Genomic DNA, 12,526 nt, shown 5'->3' on the forward strand with positions numbered 1-12,526 from the left:
TAAGTGCCAAATCATAACATGTGAAGTTCGAGATCTTAAGCATTATAGAGAAACCAACAGATCCCACAATGAGCAACAACTCCATTAGTGGAAGAAACCTCAAGCAGATCCAGACTCAGGTTGTTATAATGAAATGAAGGGTTCTGACATTTCTTCAACAATAATATTCAATACTTTGCACATCAGAATGATTCTTATGAAGCAGAAATCATATTATTGAATGTGATGCAAATATTAAAGAAACAGCTTCCACCCAACCAGATGCTATAATCTTCATTAGGCTTAACTGTCTGTTCAGAACTCTGCCTTCAGACCAAGTTGAATACAGAAACAGGCATACCACTTAAATACATCTACTTTGTATATCCTAAATATATTTAGCTGATTCTGTATTTCTATTTAAGACCTTTGAGCTTTTACTTTGTGGTGTTATTACATTCACCTCAAATAGAGGATGTTAATTATTTAACGTGCAGGCTCAGTAGCAGCTGCACACACCATCCAATCTTGGGAGTGTTTCAATTTCAGACAAATGACTAACCATGTTGATATCTGAAATAAGACATAAGACATCTTTTGTTTTCTGAAACATCTGCTCAGACTCTCGTAATCTGTTATAAATCTCCCGTGCATTACTCTGAAATGTGTCACAAAATGTGTCTGCACGTTGTCTCTTGGTCTCACATGTACATATCCACACATTCACATGCAATACGTGAATGACTAATGGATTTATGAAGGATTGCTCGATAGCGTCACCACTCAAACAAACATTAAGTAGTAATACCTCATAGAAATATCCTACATGTATTTTATCAGTAAAGACAGAATTTTTTTTCCAAAACTTGGCCTGTTGGAAATTATATTATTTGTCAAACCATTTAAACTGTAAAAGTGTTCTCAAGTGAGGTGTTTTGATAAATGTGGAGTTATTGAAAATATGTTTAATAATTCTAAAAAATATATATATCATAAAAACATTTTTTAATAATACAAAACAGTTTTAATCTCATTTTTAACTATAGTTTTGTTTTAAATGGATTTACACCGTAGGAACCTTCACCGCGGTGCAGCACTACGGACAACATTATCTGTGACCCTCGTGTGCCACACCGTGTCCTGTCCGTCAGAAACGATGGCGGCTGCAGGTTCGGACCTGGTGAGAACTCTGCTGTTCACCGTCAACAACCTGCTGCAGCAGGAGAAGCACAAAGCGGCTCTGGCTGTTCTGAAAGGATTCCGGAACGGAGTCGTGTGAGTGAACACGTTATAAACAACAATAAGCTCAGCTCGATAGAAGGTTCAATGAAAACTCTGTAGTGTGTCTGTGGACCAATCAGCTGCGAGCTAACAGGGAACATCAGCAGCTCCAGGGAACAGTTGGTTGACTCTGCTCTTCATGTCAGTTTTGTAACATTGTGTAAATGTGTGTGTTTCTCAGGTATGGAGCTAAGATCCGAGCCCCTCACGCCCTGGTGATGACATTTCTCTTCAGAAGTGGCAGGTATGATTCACTGTGTTTGTGAATCACAGTCTATTATCAACACAACTTGACTCTGAGGTGTGATCAATGTGATCAATGCCCTGAATTTCCCTTATGATCATTAAAGTATCTATATTGTCTTTTATTGCTATTTATTCTACTGCTTAATATGTATTGCTTATTTATTTTTACACTGCACATATTTTTCCTGTCTGTACACTATATATATTAGTTTAGTTACATTCATACTTTTCTATATTTCTCACACTTATGTATTGCATGATGCTATATATATATATTTTTTTTTTTTCTTTTTCTTATCTTATCTTAATCTTGATATCCTTCGCTGAGCACTCTTTGTTTATTGACCTGCATCATATTGGATGTTGTGTGTGTGTGATCCTGAGCGGGTTAAGCTGCAAAGTTGCTGTCCTGGGATCAGTAAATCTGTCTGAATCTGAATCTATGTGTATCTGCTCTTGCCGTCCTTAGTTTGAAGGACAAGCTCAAAGCCATCTTGAAGGCCACCTACACCCATTCCCGTAACCTGGCGTGCTTCGTGTTCACATACAAAGGACTTCAGACCCTGCAGCAGAGGATCCAGGGGAAGAGTTTACAGTCCCACTCCTTTCTGGCAGCGTGTGTCGGCGGCTGGTTGGTGTTTGGCAACAACAACAGCATCAACAGCCAGGTTTGACAGGCCTCTGGAAAAAAACCTCTGTTTCTACAGAATCTCTCCAAATCAAAGTCTGTAACCGATTTATTCAATGTTGTCTCTTCCTCCCGGCCTCAGATCAACATGTACCTGCTGTCCAGGATCTTGTTCGCCCTGTCTCGTCTGGCCGTGGAGAAGGGAATCGTGCCGCAGCCCAAGCGCGACCCCTTCCCTCTGTTTGCCACGCTGGTGTGGGGCATCGTCCTGTGGCTGTTTGAGTACCACCCACACACCCTCCAGCCCTCGCTGCAGTCCTCCATGAACTACCTCTACCACGACAGCAACGTGTGGCATGACATAACAGACTTCCTCGTTTATAATAAACCCAGGACGGCGGCTTAAAAGTGAAACTAACTTCTTATTTTGAATATGAAGAAGCCGGCTGCAGAACAGTAGAAACCACTGTGCTATGAATAAATACAGGAAATTAGCAGCTGAGGAAATGCTTTCATAATTCGGGAAAGAAAGTTAAAAATTCTTAATAGTAAGTGTGCAAGAAATTAAGTATTGAGGTGAGTAAAACCAGAAATGGAATAGTAGAATATTAAAATGAAAACAATCCAGAAAATAAACATAGATTAAAAGTATCTACCTGTAAATAAATCAGTAAAATTTGATTAAAGGCCAAATTGAAAAGTTTGAAGATAAGTCTAATCAGTAGATAGGACCACGACCTTTAAAAGTTTTTTAATAAGTAAGCAGCCTTTTAAATAGCTCTGAAATAAACTGGGCCAGTACCAGTATAATAGATGAACTGTGTTTTTCTCATTCTGCTCTTAGTCAACTCACACAAGCTGCTGTGGTTTGAAGCAGTTGTAGTTGAGATGTATTTTTCTCGGTGAGACCAGAAAGCTTCACAGTCCTGCAAGTATTCTAGATGTGCAGTAATGTTTCCGTATTGACTCTGACAGTCCTGCAGATGATAAATAACATTCTCATGTGTCAGTTCTAGTACTAATATTCCAGTGATGTTGAATGTTGCCTTCTTTCAATTATTCGTTGATTCTTGTTTTGTATGATTGTCAGTTTTATGATTCGCCGACCTATTAATGTTCTTGTGTCATTGTTCATGATTTGTTTTGAGCCGAATGTGGAGCTGAAACAAGTCCACACATTTACGTGTCTTTGATATCAGGCAGAACCAGCTTAACATGTCAATGTCTTTGTCCCCTGCGGCTGTTTGGTGGATTGTGTCAGTTTGTTTTTGACAAACAGCCCAGATCCATATATACAGCTGCTGCAGAATAAAAGGTAAAAGATGTTTAATGCATTATGTTGTGAAATATTCAGTTATTATATATTATATAATATTGACATTGTCATCGAAGGATTTGCACAACAGAAGTTACGCAATACCCAATAAATAAAAAACAGAAAACTATTGACTTTCTTTTTGAACAGAAGCTTTTTTAAAGTTTAGAACCGAGCGTCTTTTTCTGCAGAATGTGCAGCTTGAAGGGACGACCGCCGGATGTACTGCAGGCGAGCACATGACTCACATTTTGTGTGTTTGCGTTGTTGTGAGTCCTTGACTCTGCTGGAATGTTTGTTAAGACGTCAAGCTCCTCCCTGCTGCACCTCCACCAGAAATACTGGATACTTTACTTATACATAAGCAAAGGTTTATGTTAGTTTCCAAGGGGAAGGTGTGTCCTCCAATGTTCAATGAGGGCTGAATAAACGTGTTGCAGTCACATGTCTTCAGTTTACTTCTCTGTTCAAAGGGTTTATCATCACATCTGCAAATTCAACTGTGTAAATTGATTGAACTGCAACTTACTTTCTAAAAATGTCATATTCTGAAATCCAAGGGTCTATCTATACATATATTATGCAATCTTAAATTTAAAGAATTTGCCTCATGTATAATGTATTGGATTGCGAGTGGATACATTAAATTAATACTTTTACTGTGATCATTTTAAATAAATAAAACGTGGAAAACATGTCTTTTACTTTGTGATTTGTTAAAGAATGCAGGTACTACTTCAGCAAGTGGTCATTTGAATCAAAATGAGCCAAAAGTGTGAATCTCTAAAACTGCTTTTAAAATGTTTTACCCCATTTATTTTTGTTCTAGCCCTAAGGGGAACTAGTGTCGAATTGAATTAGTGTAACGCAAGTATGGAGGTCAACTTGTGTTCAGGAAACAATTCTCTTAAATCTGCCTTTAATTGAACATCTGAAACATGGTGAGACGTAGCAGAGGCGGCTTCTGCAGCTCCAAGTCCATGGTGGTGAAAAGAGGAGCCCTGTTCAGAGTCAGCTGCAGGGGGGGGGGGGGGGCAATTCAACTCAAGTGTCTGAGGGTCAAAGTTATGCTGGGTAGTCTAGATTAAGATTTAGTTCTGATTAAGAGCTGGTGCAAACCACACATGTCTGCATGAAATTGAGTGACATCCATCCGATAGTTTTATATTTCAGTCTTCATCAAAGTTGTCTGACTGGTTGCTAGATCATAATATCCTAAAATGATCCATAGACCTTTTAGACCATTTAGAGACTTTATTTATTGTAACTGTAGAATGGCTTTATATGTCTATGAATCGTATGTGTTCAAGTTCTTATCATAAATTATATTTATATGAAGAGACCAGGTAGAAACCAGAAGATAGAGCAGGCAGCAGCTCCTGTCGTGACAATAAGTCAATATTCATTCATGAAATATGCCTCTCCCACTTTATACTGTACATACCAGGCATGATCAACAGGTGACTGGACATGATTCCACAACAGACACACTGTACCGAGGTGGCAAGTCAATTAATGGAACAAGAGAACTCCTACACACACTGCTCTGGGGCAGAAGTCACTGTGTCTAAGTTTCAAGGGCAGTGGCTGCTGATTAAAGTGTGTGTGTGTGTGTGTGTGTGTGTGTGGGTGTGTGTGTGTGTGTGTGTGTGTGTGTGTAGAGAGAGAGGGAGAGACAGAAAGGTTAAGCCAACAAGATTGTTCATGTCTATATTTCTGTTCTATGAAAAGGATTCTCAAGTGGTGCATCAATTCTCATTATCTTACCAATTGAGTGTTATTAGGAGCGATGACGTTCTGTCTGACCGTTTTCGATCCATATTTCATCAGAGTATTTGTAAAACACAAACATTAAACATCTGTTTATATAAAATCTACTGTAGATTTTTGAGCTTCAAACTCTGTGTGACATGTTGCTACTGTGATCTGACTCGAACTCTTTCACCGCTCACATCACAGACGTGTCCAGCAAACGAATGTAATCAACTCCAGATCCCTGATCCTCCAGTGAACCTGTTTGGGTGAGATTACTCACAGGAGGTCTGACTTTCTCCTGAACCTGAGCAGTTCCACAGAAATCTACAAGGAGGGGTTGACTAATACTCTGAGAAAGTTAATGGATGTAAAATATTTCAAGTCAATTTATAGACTATAAGCAGTATGTATAGTTGAACTTGAACACTGAACTCAGTCTATAGAAAATGTTCTCATCCATTCAAAAATAATGACGGATAAATAAACAACACACACACTGTTTGAAGTTACAGTAGAAACCCTCTTTGACCCCCGGTGGCACTTTCACACAGAATTTTGCAACAGCTCGTTCAGAACTTCAAATCAAATTCCTGTCAAACTGGGCAGGTCTGATTACTCACGATCAAGGACGTCCTTACGCATGAATCTGAACATCTGGAACGCACCGAGTGGCGCTTGTTTTGCTCTACATGCCTCCAGGGCCTTGGTTACATATGCCAGGGGTGGGGCAAGGCTTTATAAAGCTGTGCACGGCAGCTCCGGACACACACACACTCAACCACTGCTCCGAAAGAGACACTATCAAATGGAAGGTGAGATTCGACTCTCTTTTCCTCTGAGCATTTTCCTCTTTTATTATTCAACTTATCCAACTTTTTTTATTCCTGCTAGTCATCTGTGATAGAGAGAAGTTTTTAGGTCTTGTGCCATTTGACTGGCAAATGCTTTTTTCTGGAGCAATTTCACCAATCGTCTTTCTTGATTTGCAGACTTTATCGTCAAAGATGTCGACATGGAAAGATCAGAAAACCTGGAGAGACACAGGACAGACGGCTTCAGCAGCTCCAAGTCCCTGGTGGTGCGGAGAGGAGCCCCGTTCAGGATCAGTCTGCAGCTGGGAGGCCGACCCTTCAACCCCAAGACCGATTCTCTGAGGGTCAAAGTCATGCTGGGTAAACTAGACCTACTTTGAATTCGGATTGGATTGCTGCTCTGTCGGTGTCTGGACTCATTAAACCTTCCTCTCTTTTCTCCTGCAGGCCGCCTGTATGTGGTAATGCCGGTCACTTTCTCCAATAAGTTGTCCTCCTCCAAGTGGAAAGCTTACATGGACCAGGACAGCCTGGACCCTCAGAGTGTCTCCATCTTCATCACCTCTCCTTCCTCGGCCTCAGTTGGACTCTATGGATTCCAGCTGTGTCTGTTCTCTCAGGGCAAACAACAGGCGCGCACCTACGGCAAATTCATCCTGCTCTGCAATCCCTGGTGCTCTGGTAAGTTGAAGGGCTGAAAAGTATTTTGGATGGGTAGAGGTTGAAATCCCAATCTCCCTAACCCTTTAACCCTAACCCTAACCCTCCTATGTATTTTAAACTGCTGATTTAGAAGCCATAACCAACACCAGGCTATTTTCTTGTCACAATGCCACATTAGTGCAGCAGCAATCATCTAACAAACCAGACATGTTTTTTATAGATATAGTTTAGTGCTGCACTGTGCAACTCGTTCAGTGATTCTAACCTGAGAGAAAAGGATCAAGATTTAAAATGTGAAACCACTACGCTGAGCTGAACGTCTTGTTTATTTCCTGCAGAAGACTCGGTGTACATTCCCTTCGAGGACCAGAAAGAGGAATATGTCCAGAGCGACTCCGGGCTGCTGTTTTTGGGGACGACTATGAACGTTGTGTCGATGCCGTGGTCCTTTGATCAGGTATGGAGATGTGACCTTTTCAACAGATTTTCTTTTGTGTGGAAAAAACTCCTAACATTCTTTTATAATGATAACCTAGCACTCTTTTATTGAATAACAAATGCCTAGGAATGTTGTTTGATTTGTTTTAGTCTTAGTCAGAATATAAGAGGGAATAAATAAGGGGTTTGAATTAAATACACATTTTAGGTAACACAAAATCACAAATCTTGACTTTTATCGACAACAATACAAAACCATTCCTGAGGACAATAGGTTGTGAATTGTGTGAATTGTGTGAATTGTGTGAATGAAGAAATATTGAATCACATTTTCTTCTGTATTGCTCTTAATATGACGATAGTAAATGAAATGAAAACGTTCTGGTGGATGGAAGATGACAGGATGTAATGTTTGTTTAATTTGAATGCTTAAAAGTTTGCTGCCTTTGTTTCTAAACTTTGGAAAAAGGTTTATTTGTTCAGTATTGTTACTGATGCTGCTGCTGTGGTTTCTGGTTTCTTTCTCTCAATAATAAGGTCTTGTAAACCTGTTTGAAGCCGTTTGTGTGTCGACGTGAATTTAATGGAACCATTTCTCTCTTCCTCCCTGTGAAGTACGAGCCCGGGGTTCTGGAGGCGTGTCTGCATCTGCTGCAGGTCAGTCCCCAGCACCAGCACAACAGGAGAGGGGACTACCTGAAGAGGAACAACCCTGTGTACATCAGCCGGGTGGTGTCTGCCATGGTGAGGGAACAACTCATATCTCCTCCTCCTGCTGCTGCTCTGCTTGATCAGTGCTTTGATTCACTTTGCGTGACAACATGAGATATCTCTGCTGCGTATCTAAAACAAGTTAGGACCTGAGGTGGGACAGTGTTTTTGCCAGATTTTGTTGAAAATTAACACAAAGTTCTGGATCATTAGATGTCACACGCAGAGATGAGGCAATAACCTTAACACAGCAGTCAGTGACAGTTGTGAATAAACTGCACTTGGCAATCTGAACAATGTCAGACGTCAACAGTGTCAGTGCGAGGTGCCCAGACTTGCTTTTCCATCTCATGGGAACTGAAAGTGCAGGAACAGGGTTGATGACACGTGTCTCCTCTGTCCCATGTTCAGATCAACAGTGAAGACGACCGCGGCGTCCTCAAAGGAAACTGGTCCGGGGACTTCAAGGATGGACTGAACCCGTCCATGTGGACTGGGAGCGGGGACATCCTGAGGCAGTGGGCCCAGTCCAGCTGCAGCCCCGTCAAGTACGGACAGTGCTGGGTGTTTGCAGCCGTCATGTGCACAGGTAGTTACATCATCGAGAATGTTCAGACGCTTGAAATGAAAACACATCTGTCACGTCTGATGTATCGCTGGGTCATAATTTGTTTTTCCATTGTGCGATGCCAGTCATCAGTGTGTAACGTCTGATTACGTCTGACTACGTCTTTCAGTCATGAGAGTTCTTGGCATTCCTTGTCGCGTGGTGACAAACTTCAACTCGGCTCACGACACCAACGGCAACCTGGCGATCGAGGAGTACTACAGCGAGACGGGGGAGAAGCTGAAACACAGCAAGGACAGCATATGGTCAGTCAACAATCAGAACACAGACATTACAAATAACTACAATAATGATAACAATTGAATGCTCAGTGGAATCTTCTTTTCTCCGTCGTGGACAGGAACTTCCATGTCTGGGTGGAGTGCTGGATGTCTCGTCCGGACATTGGAGTTGATATGGACGGTTGGCAGGTTTTGGACCCGACTCCTCAGAACAGGAGTGGAGGTGTGTGGGAAACCTTCTCGATCATATAACATGAAATCACCCAACTGACCTCCTTATAACACAACCCTCTTGTTCTCCCTTCGCCCCAGGAGTTTTCTGCTGCGGTCCATCTCCAGTCAAGGCGATCAAGGACCGGCGCATGGACCTGCTCTACGACATCCCCTTCGTCTGCGCCGAGGTGAACGCCGACGTGCACACCATCATCGTGAACCAGGGCCGGGTGGTGGGCTTCAACAAGGACACGGAGAAAGTGGGATCCCTCATCTGCACCAAAGCTGTCGGGTTCCCCAGAATCCAGAGAATCACAGGAGACTACAAATTCGTCAAAAGTAAGATCCAGACACTTTTATAAATGCTCCCTGTAGCTGATTTAGAGAAGTGGCCTCGTGTTCACTCCAAACCATCGTTCCCACTCGGCTCTCATTAACTGTTTATCTTTACCAAACAGGTCCGACTTCGACCATCTCGTCAAGAAGCTCCAGGGCATCAGACGACTCAACATTGAGGAGAGGTACGGTTCTACTTTCAATTTGTTTATACGTAAACTCGAGTTATCAGTTGTTGGAGCACACGTGGTCTCACCCTCTGGATTCCTTCGCATTCATTCCACAGACTCGTCCAGAGGAGTGTTCGTCTCCCTGAACCTGGACAAGGCTCCGGTGGCCGGAGAGCCGATCAGCTTCACCGTGAAAGTCATGAACAAGCAGCGCGTGGCCAAGACCATGACGATGCATCTCAACGCTCAGGCCAAAGAATACAACCACAGCCCCTCGGACACCTTCTGGCAAATGCAGGGCCTCATACAGCTGGCGCCCATGGAAGGTAGATCTACTTCTCACTCGGCTATAAACTCAGATTTATCAATTCTGAAGCATTATCGTGCTTTTCAGAATTTATTATAAAATGTATTAGTGCCCGTTCTAAACCTGCCTGTTTGGAATGAGCTGTTCTCTTGGCCTGAGTTGATGCTCCGAACAGTTCTACTACACACTCTCACTTTTCTATTCTTTATGTGCTGGACGTTGAGTGCAGAGCTTTGTTTTATAAACAGTCTACGGTGCAGAGTGAACTTAGAAAACTTTGCGCTCATCCTACCTGGTTTATTTGCAGTGAAGAAGACATGTTCAAACTCGGCACTGCACTTTCTAGGCCAGTTCATAATAGACGTGCTGAGTATGAAGTCGATGAGATCAACAGTTCTCGTGATATACGTCCCTCAGATGTTTGTGGGAATAGCAGATGATGAATTTCACTCACTCACCCTCTCCGCCCTCTCTTTGCAGTCAAGACTCTGACGCATCAGATCCTCCCGGCCCAGTACGAGGACGTGGTGGGGGACAACGTCATCAACCTGGCAGTGGTCCTGGAGGACAGGGCCAGTGACAAGCGGGTTCTGGCCACAGAGGAGTTCAACATCTCAAGCCCACAGCTCAACATCCAGGTACTTTGAGGAGATTTTGGATTTGTTGCTCACCAGTAATTTAGATGTCAAATACACTTCTGTTCAGGGATTGAGAGAATAACAGTAGATCTTCATTTCTCTTTCCCAAGTTCTATAATGATTTTCAGCAAAACCCCTTATTCATTCTAAATGCATCTAGAACATTTACTTCATATATGTGATAGTGCAGGAGCAGAGGAAAATGCGCATTTTCATTTTGAAAATTTCAGACCTGAAAAATTATTTTTATTAAAACCTAATTATATATCTTCAATCAAGAAGCATATCTAGTATTTATGTAATATTTTCTTACTCTAATGGGATTTAAAGGTTAGTTTAAGGGGATTCTCAAGCTTCACTAAAACACATGTGTCCAACAGATCTCAGATGAAGACTCCATTGTGCCGAACAAGGAGCACACGGCTGTGGTTTCCTTCACTAACCCATTTTCTCACATGGTGAGCGGAGTATTCACCATCGCTGGGGCCGGGCTCGTCCAGGGCAAGATTAACTTCAGGTAAGAATGACGAGAGCTGCTTTGTGTGCGTTGAATGTTTACTGTTGTAGAAACAAATCACAAGTGGCAAAAAAAAACAAAACAGTATTGGAACACTAACTAAAAAGGAGTGTCACTGGGCAGAGCTTGGCAGGACAGGCTGTCCATGCTGGTGGAATTTGGGCGTGTTGTGTATTTCTGCTTATGTGTTTGTTCAGTGTTCAGGCAGGCATGGCTGAACGGTTTCTCACTGATGAATCCAAATCCAGACCTATAATTATTTGCAGGCAATGACGTTTTATGATCTGTGAAAACCTGACAGTTAGTTTCAATGTTTGTATAAAGTTTAACGATGAGAACATGAGTTTAACTTGGCTGTAACCATGTGCAGAGTTCAACGAAGTCACGTCCAACCAGGTGAAAACAAATCAGGGAAGACAGGAACCAGTTTGGGCAGTTCCAAAGTAAAAGTTGTTAATGTTTGATCTTCTGTGTCTTCCTGCAGGATGCTGCCGCTGCGTCCAGGAGGAAAAGTGGAGCAACGCATCACTTTCATCCCCAGCATGTCGGGAAGGAGGATGCTGCAGGCGAACCTGTCGCTGATCAACATCAACTCCACCATCAGGGGCTTCAAGATGGTCTCTGTCAACAGAGCTTAGATCAAATCTTGTGTTTGGGCCAAATTCATCACATGTGTGACATCACGGCTTTGTGCGTCAGAAACATCTCCTCTAGTTTCTAACAAACAAAACACATCTGTAAGAGCCACTGTGCAGCAAGTGTGTGTGTATAGTTAAATATTTGTTGTTTTGATATTTTCCTATATTGTCCAGGTGTTGTAGTTTAAGTTTTGTACAGTTGAGTTATATTTTGTATATTGTGTTTTCTATATTCAAGTATATTCTATTTTGCGAGTGGTTAGTAACGCGCAAGAAGAGTGGGGAGTGAGGAGTCTGTAGGAGTAGACTCAAAGTTTTTGACCGTGAAATATACGAGACATTTATGTGGACTGTGCGTAAAATGTGAGTGACATTTACGTGAAGATGATGGGAAAGTGATTGTTGACATCAGTGATAAGAGATAAAGGGACATTGTGACCAGTTTGGATTTAAGGCATGCCAATCTTCGATAATGGATCGTTTGAACGGTGTTTCTGAACTGTGCTGGAAAGGAAAATAAAATCCATCACTTCAAGTGTACTCAGCCTCCTGGATTCGTTTAACATTAGGTTACAACGGGACGGGGTCTGATGTTTGGACACGAGTCAGCTGTGAGGGAATTACTCCTCAGACACAAGCAAGTGGCCATCGTGTTGGAACTTAGTGGAACGGCCACTACAACATCCTTGCTGCCGTCCTCATGCTTTCGTGTTGCTGTGTATATATTGTGAGTGTTATTTATATTAATGATGTTGATATTTATTTATTTTTGTGCTTGAGCCAAGACAATCAACACTGCAAGTTGAAAAATCTGCATCTTTACTTGAAATTGAAAAAGATTAAGATTCAAATGTTAGTGTTTTAATGTAATATTGTACTTTTTACCAAAATAAAACAAAATGAATGTGTTTAAATACATGACGTGTGAAATGTTTTGTGTAGGAACCAAATATATAAATGGGAATTACTATTATTGTAGTTCTCTTTATGCCCTGAAGAGGGAGACTTTTACTCAAAAAAGAAAAAGTTA

General features: G+C 41.8%; 2 protein-coding genes across 2 annotated transcripts; both read left to right on the top strand.

Annotated features, from left to right (window-relative positions):
• The first annotated feature begins 1,111 nt into the window (after positions 1-1,111).
• On the top strand, positions 1,112-3,583 carry pxmp4 (peroxisomal membrane protein 4). Its single transcript, XM_053431488.1, has 4 exons — positions 1,112-1,254; positions 1,442-1,504; positions 1,976-2,174; positions 2,277-3,583. Exons 1-4 carry the CDS (start codon positions 1,136-1,138, stop codon positions 2,538-2,540), a joined length of 645 nt encoding a protein of 214 aa, XP_053287463.1. The 5' UTR covers positions 1,112-1,135; the 3' UTR covers positions 2,541-3,583.
• Positions 3,584-5,858: 2,275 nt separating this feature from the next.
• On the top strand, positions 5,859-12,412 carry tgm5l (transglutaminase 5, like). Its single transcript, XM_053445722.1, has 14 exons — positions 5,859-6,016; positions 6,194-6,376; positions 6,464-6,697; positions 7,018-7,136; positions 7,733-7,861; positions 8,240-8,417; positions 8,566-8,701; positions 8,797-8,900; positions 8,990-9,229; positions 9,349-9,411; positions 9,513-9,722; positions 10,184-10,341; positions 10,722-10,858; positions 11,343-12,412. Exons 1-14 carry the CDS (start codon positions 6,010-6,012, stop codon positions 11,494-11,496), a joined length of 2,052 nt encoding a protein of 683 aa, XP_053301697.1. The 5' UTR covers positions 5,859-6,009; the 3' UTR covers positions 11,497-12,412.
• The last annotated feature ends 114 nt before the right edge of the window (positions 12,413-12,526 follow it).

Source organism: Pleuronectes platessa, chromosome 2 (genome assembly GCF_947347685.1).
Source record: "Pleuronectes platessa chromosome 2, fPlePla1.1, whole genome shotgun sequence".
In the NCBI taxonomy this organism is placed as follows: domain Eukaryota; kingdom Metazoa; phylum Chordata; class Actinopteri; order Pleuronectiformes; family Pleuronectidae; genus Pleuronectes; species Pleuronectes platessa.

Excerpts from the sequence above, each read along its gene's own strand:
- tgm5l (XM_053445722.1), top strand. Across the intron at positions 8,702-8,796 it reads CACAGCAAGGACAGCATATG|GAACTTCCATGTCTGGGTGG; the intron begins GTCAGTCAACAA and ends CGTCGTGGACAG. Across the intron at positions 10,859-11,342 it reads CAGGGCAAGATTAACTTCAG|GATGCTGCCGCTGCGTCCAG; the intron begins GTAAGAATGACG and ends GTCTTCCTGCAG.
- pxmp4 (XM_053431488.1), top strand. The coding sequence starts at position 1,136 with ATGGCGGCTGCAGGTTCGGACCTGGTGAGAACTCTGCTGTTCACCGTC. Across the intron at positions 1,255-1,441 it reads GGATTCCGGAACGGAGTCGT|GTATGGAGCTAAGATCCGAG; the intron begins GTGAGTGAACAC and ends TGTGTTTCTCAG. Across the intron at positions 2,175-2,276 it reads ACAACAGCATCAACAGCCAG|ATCAACATGTACCTGCTGTC; the intron begins GTTTGACAGGCC and ends TCCCGGCCTCAG.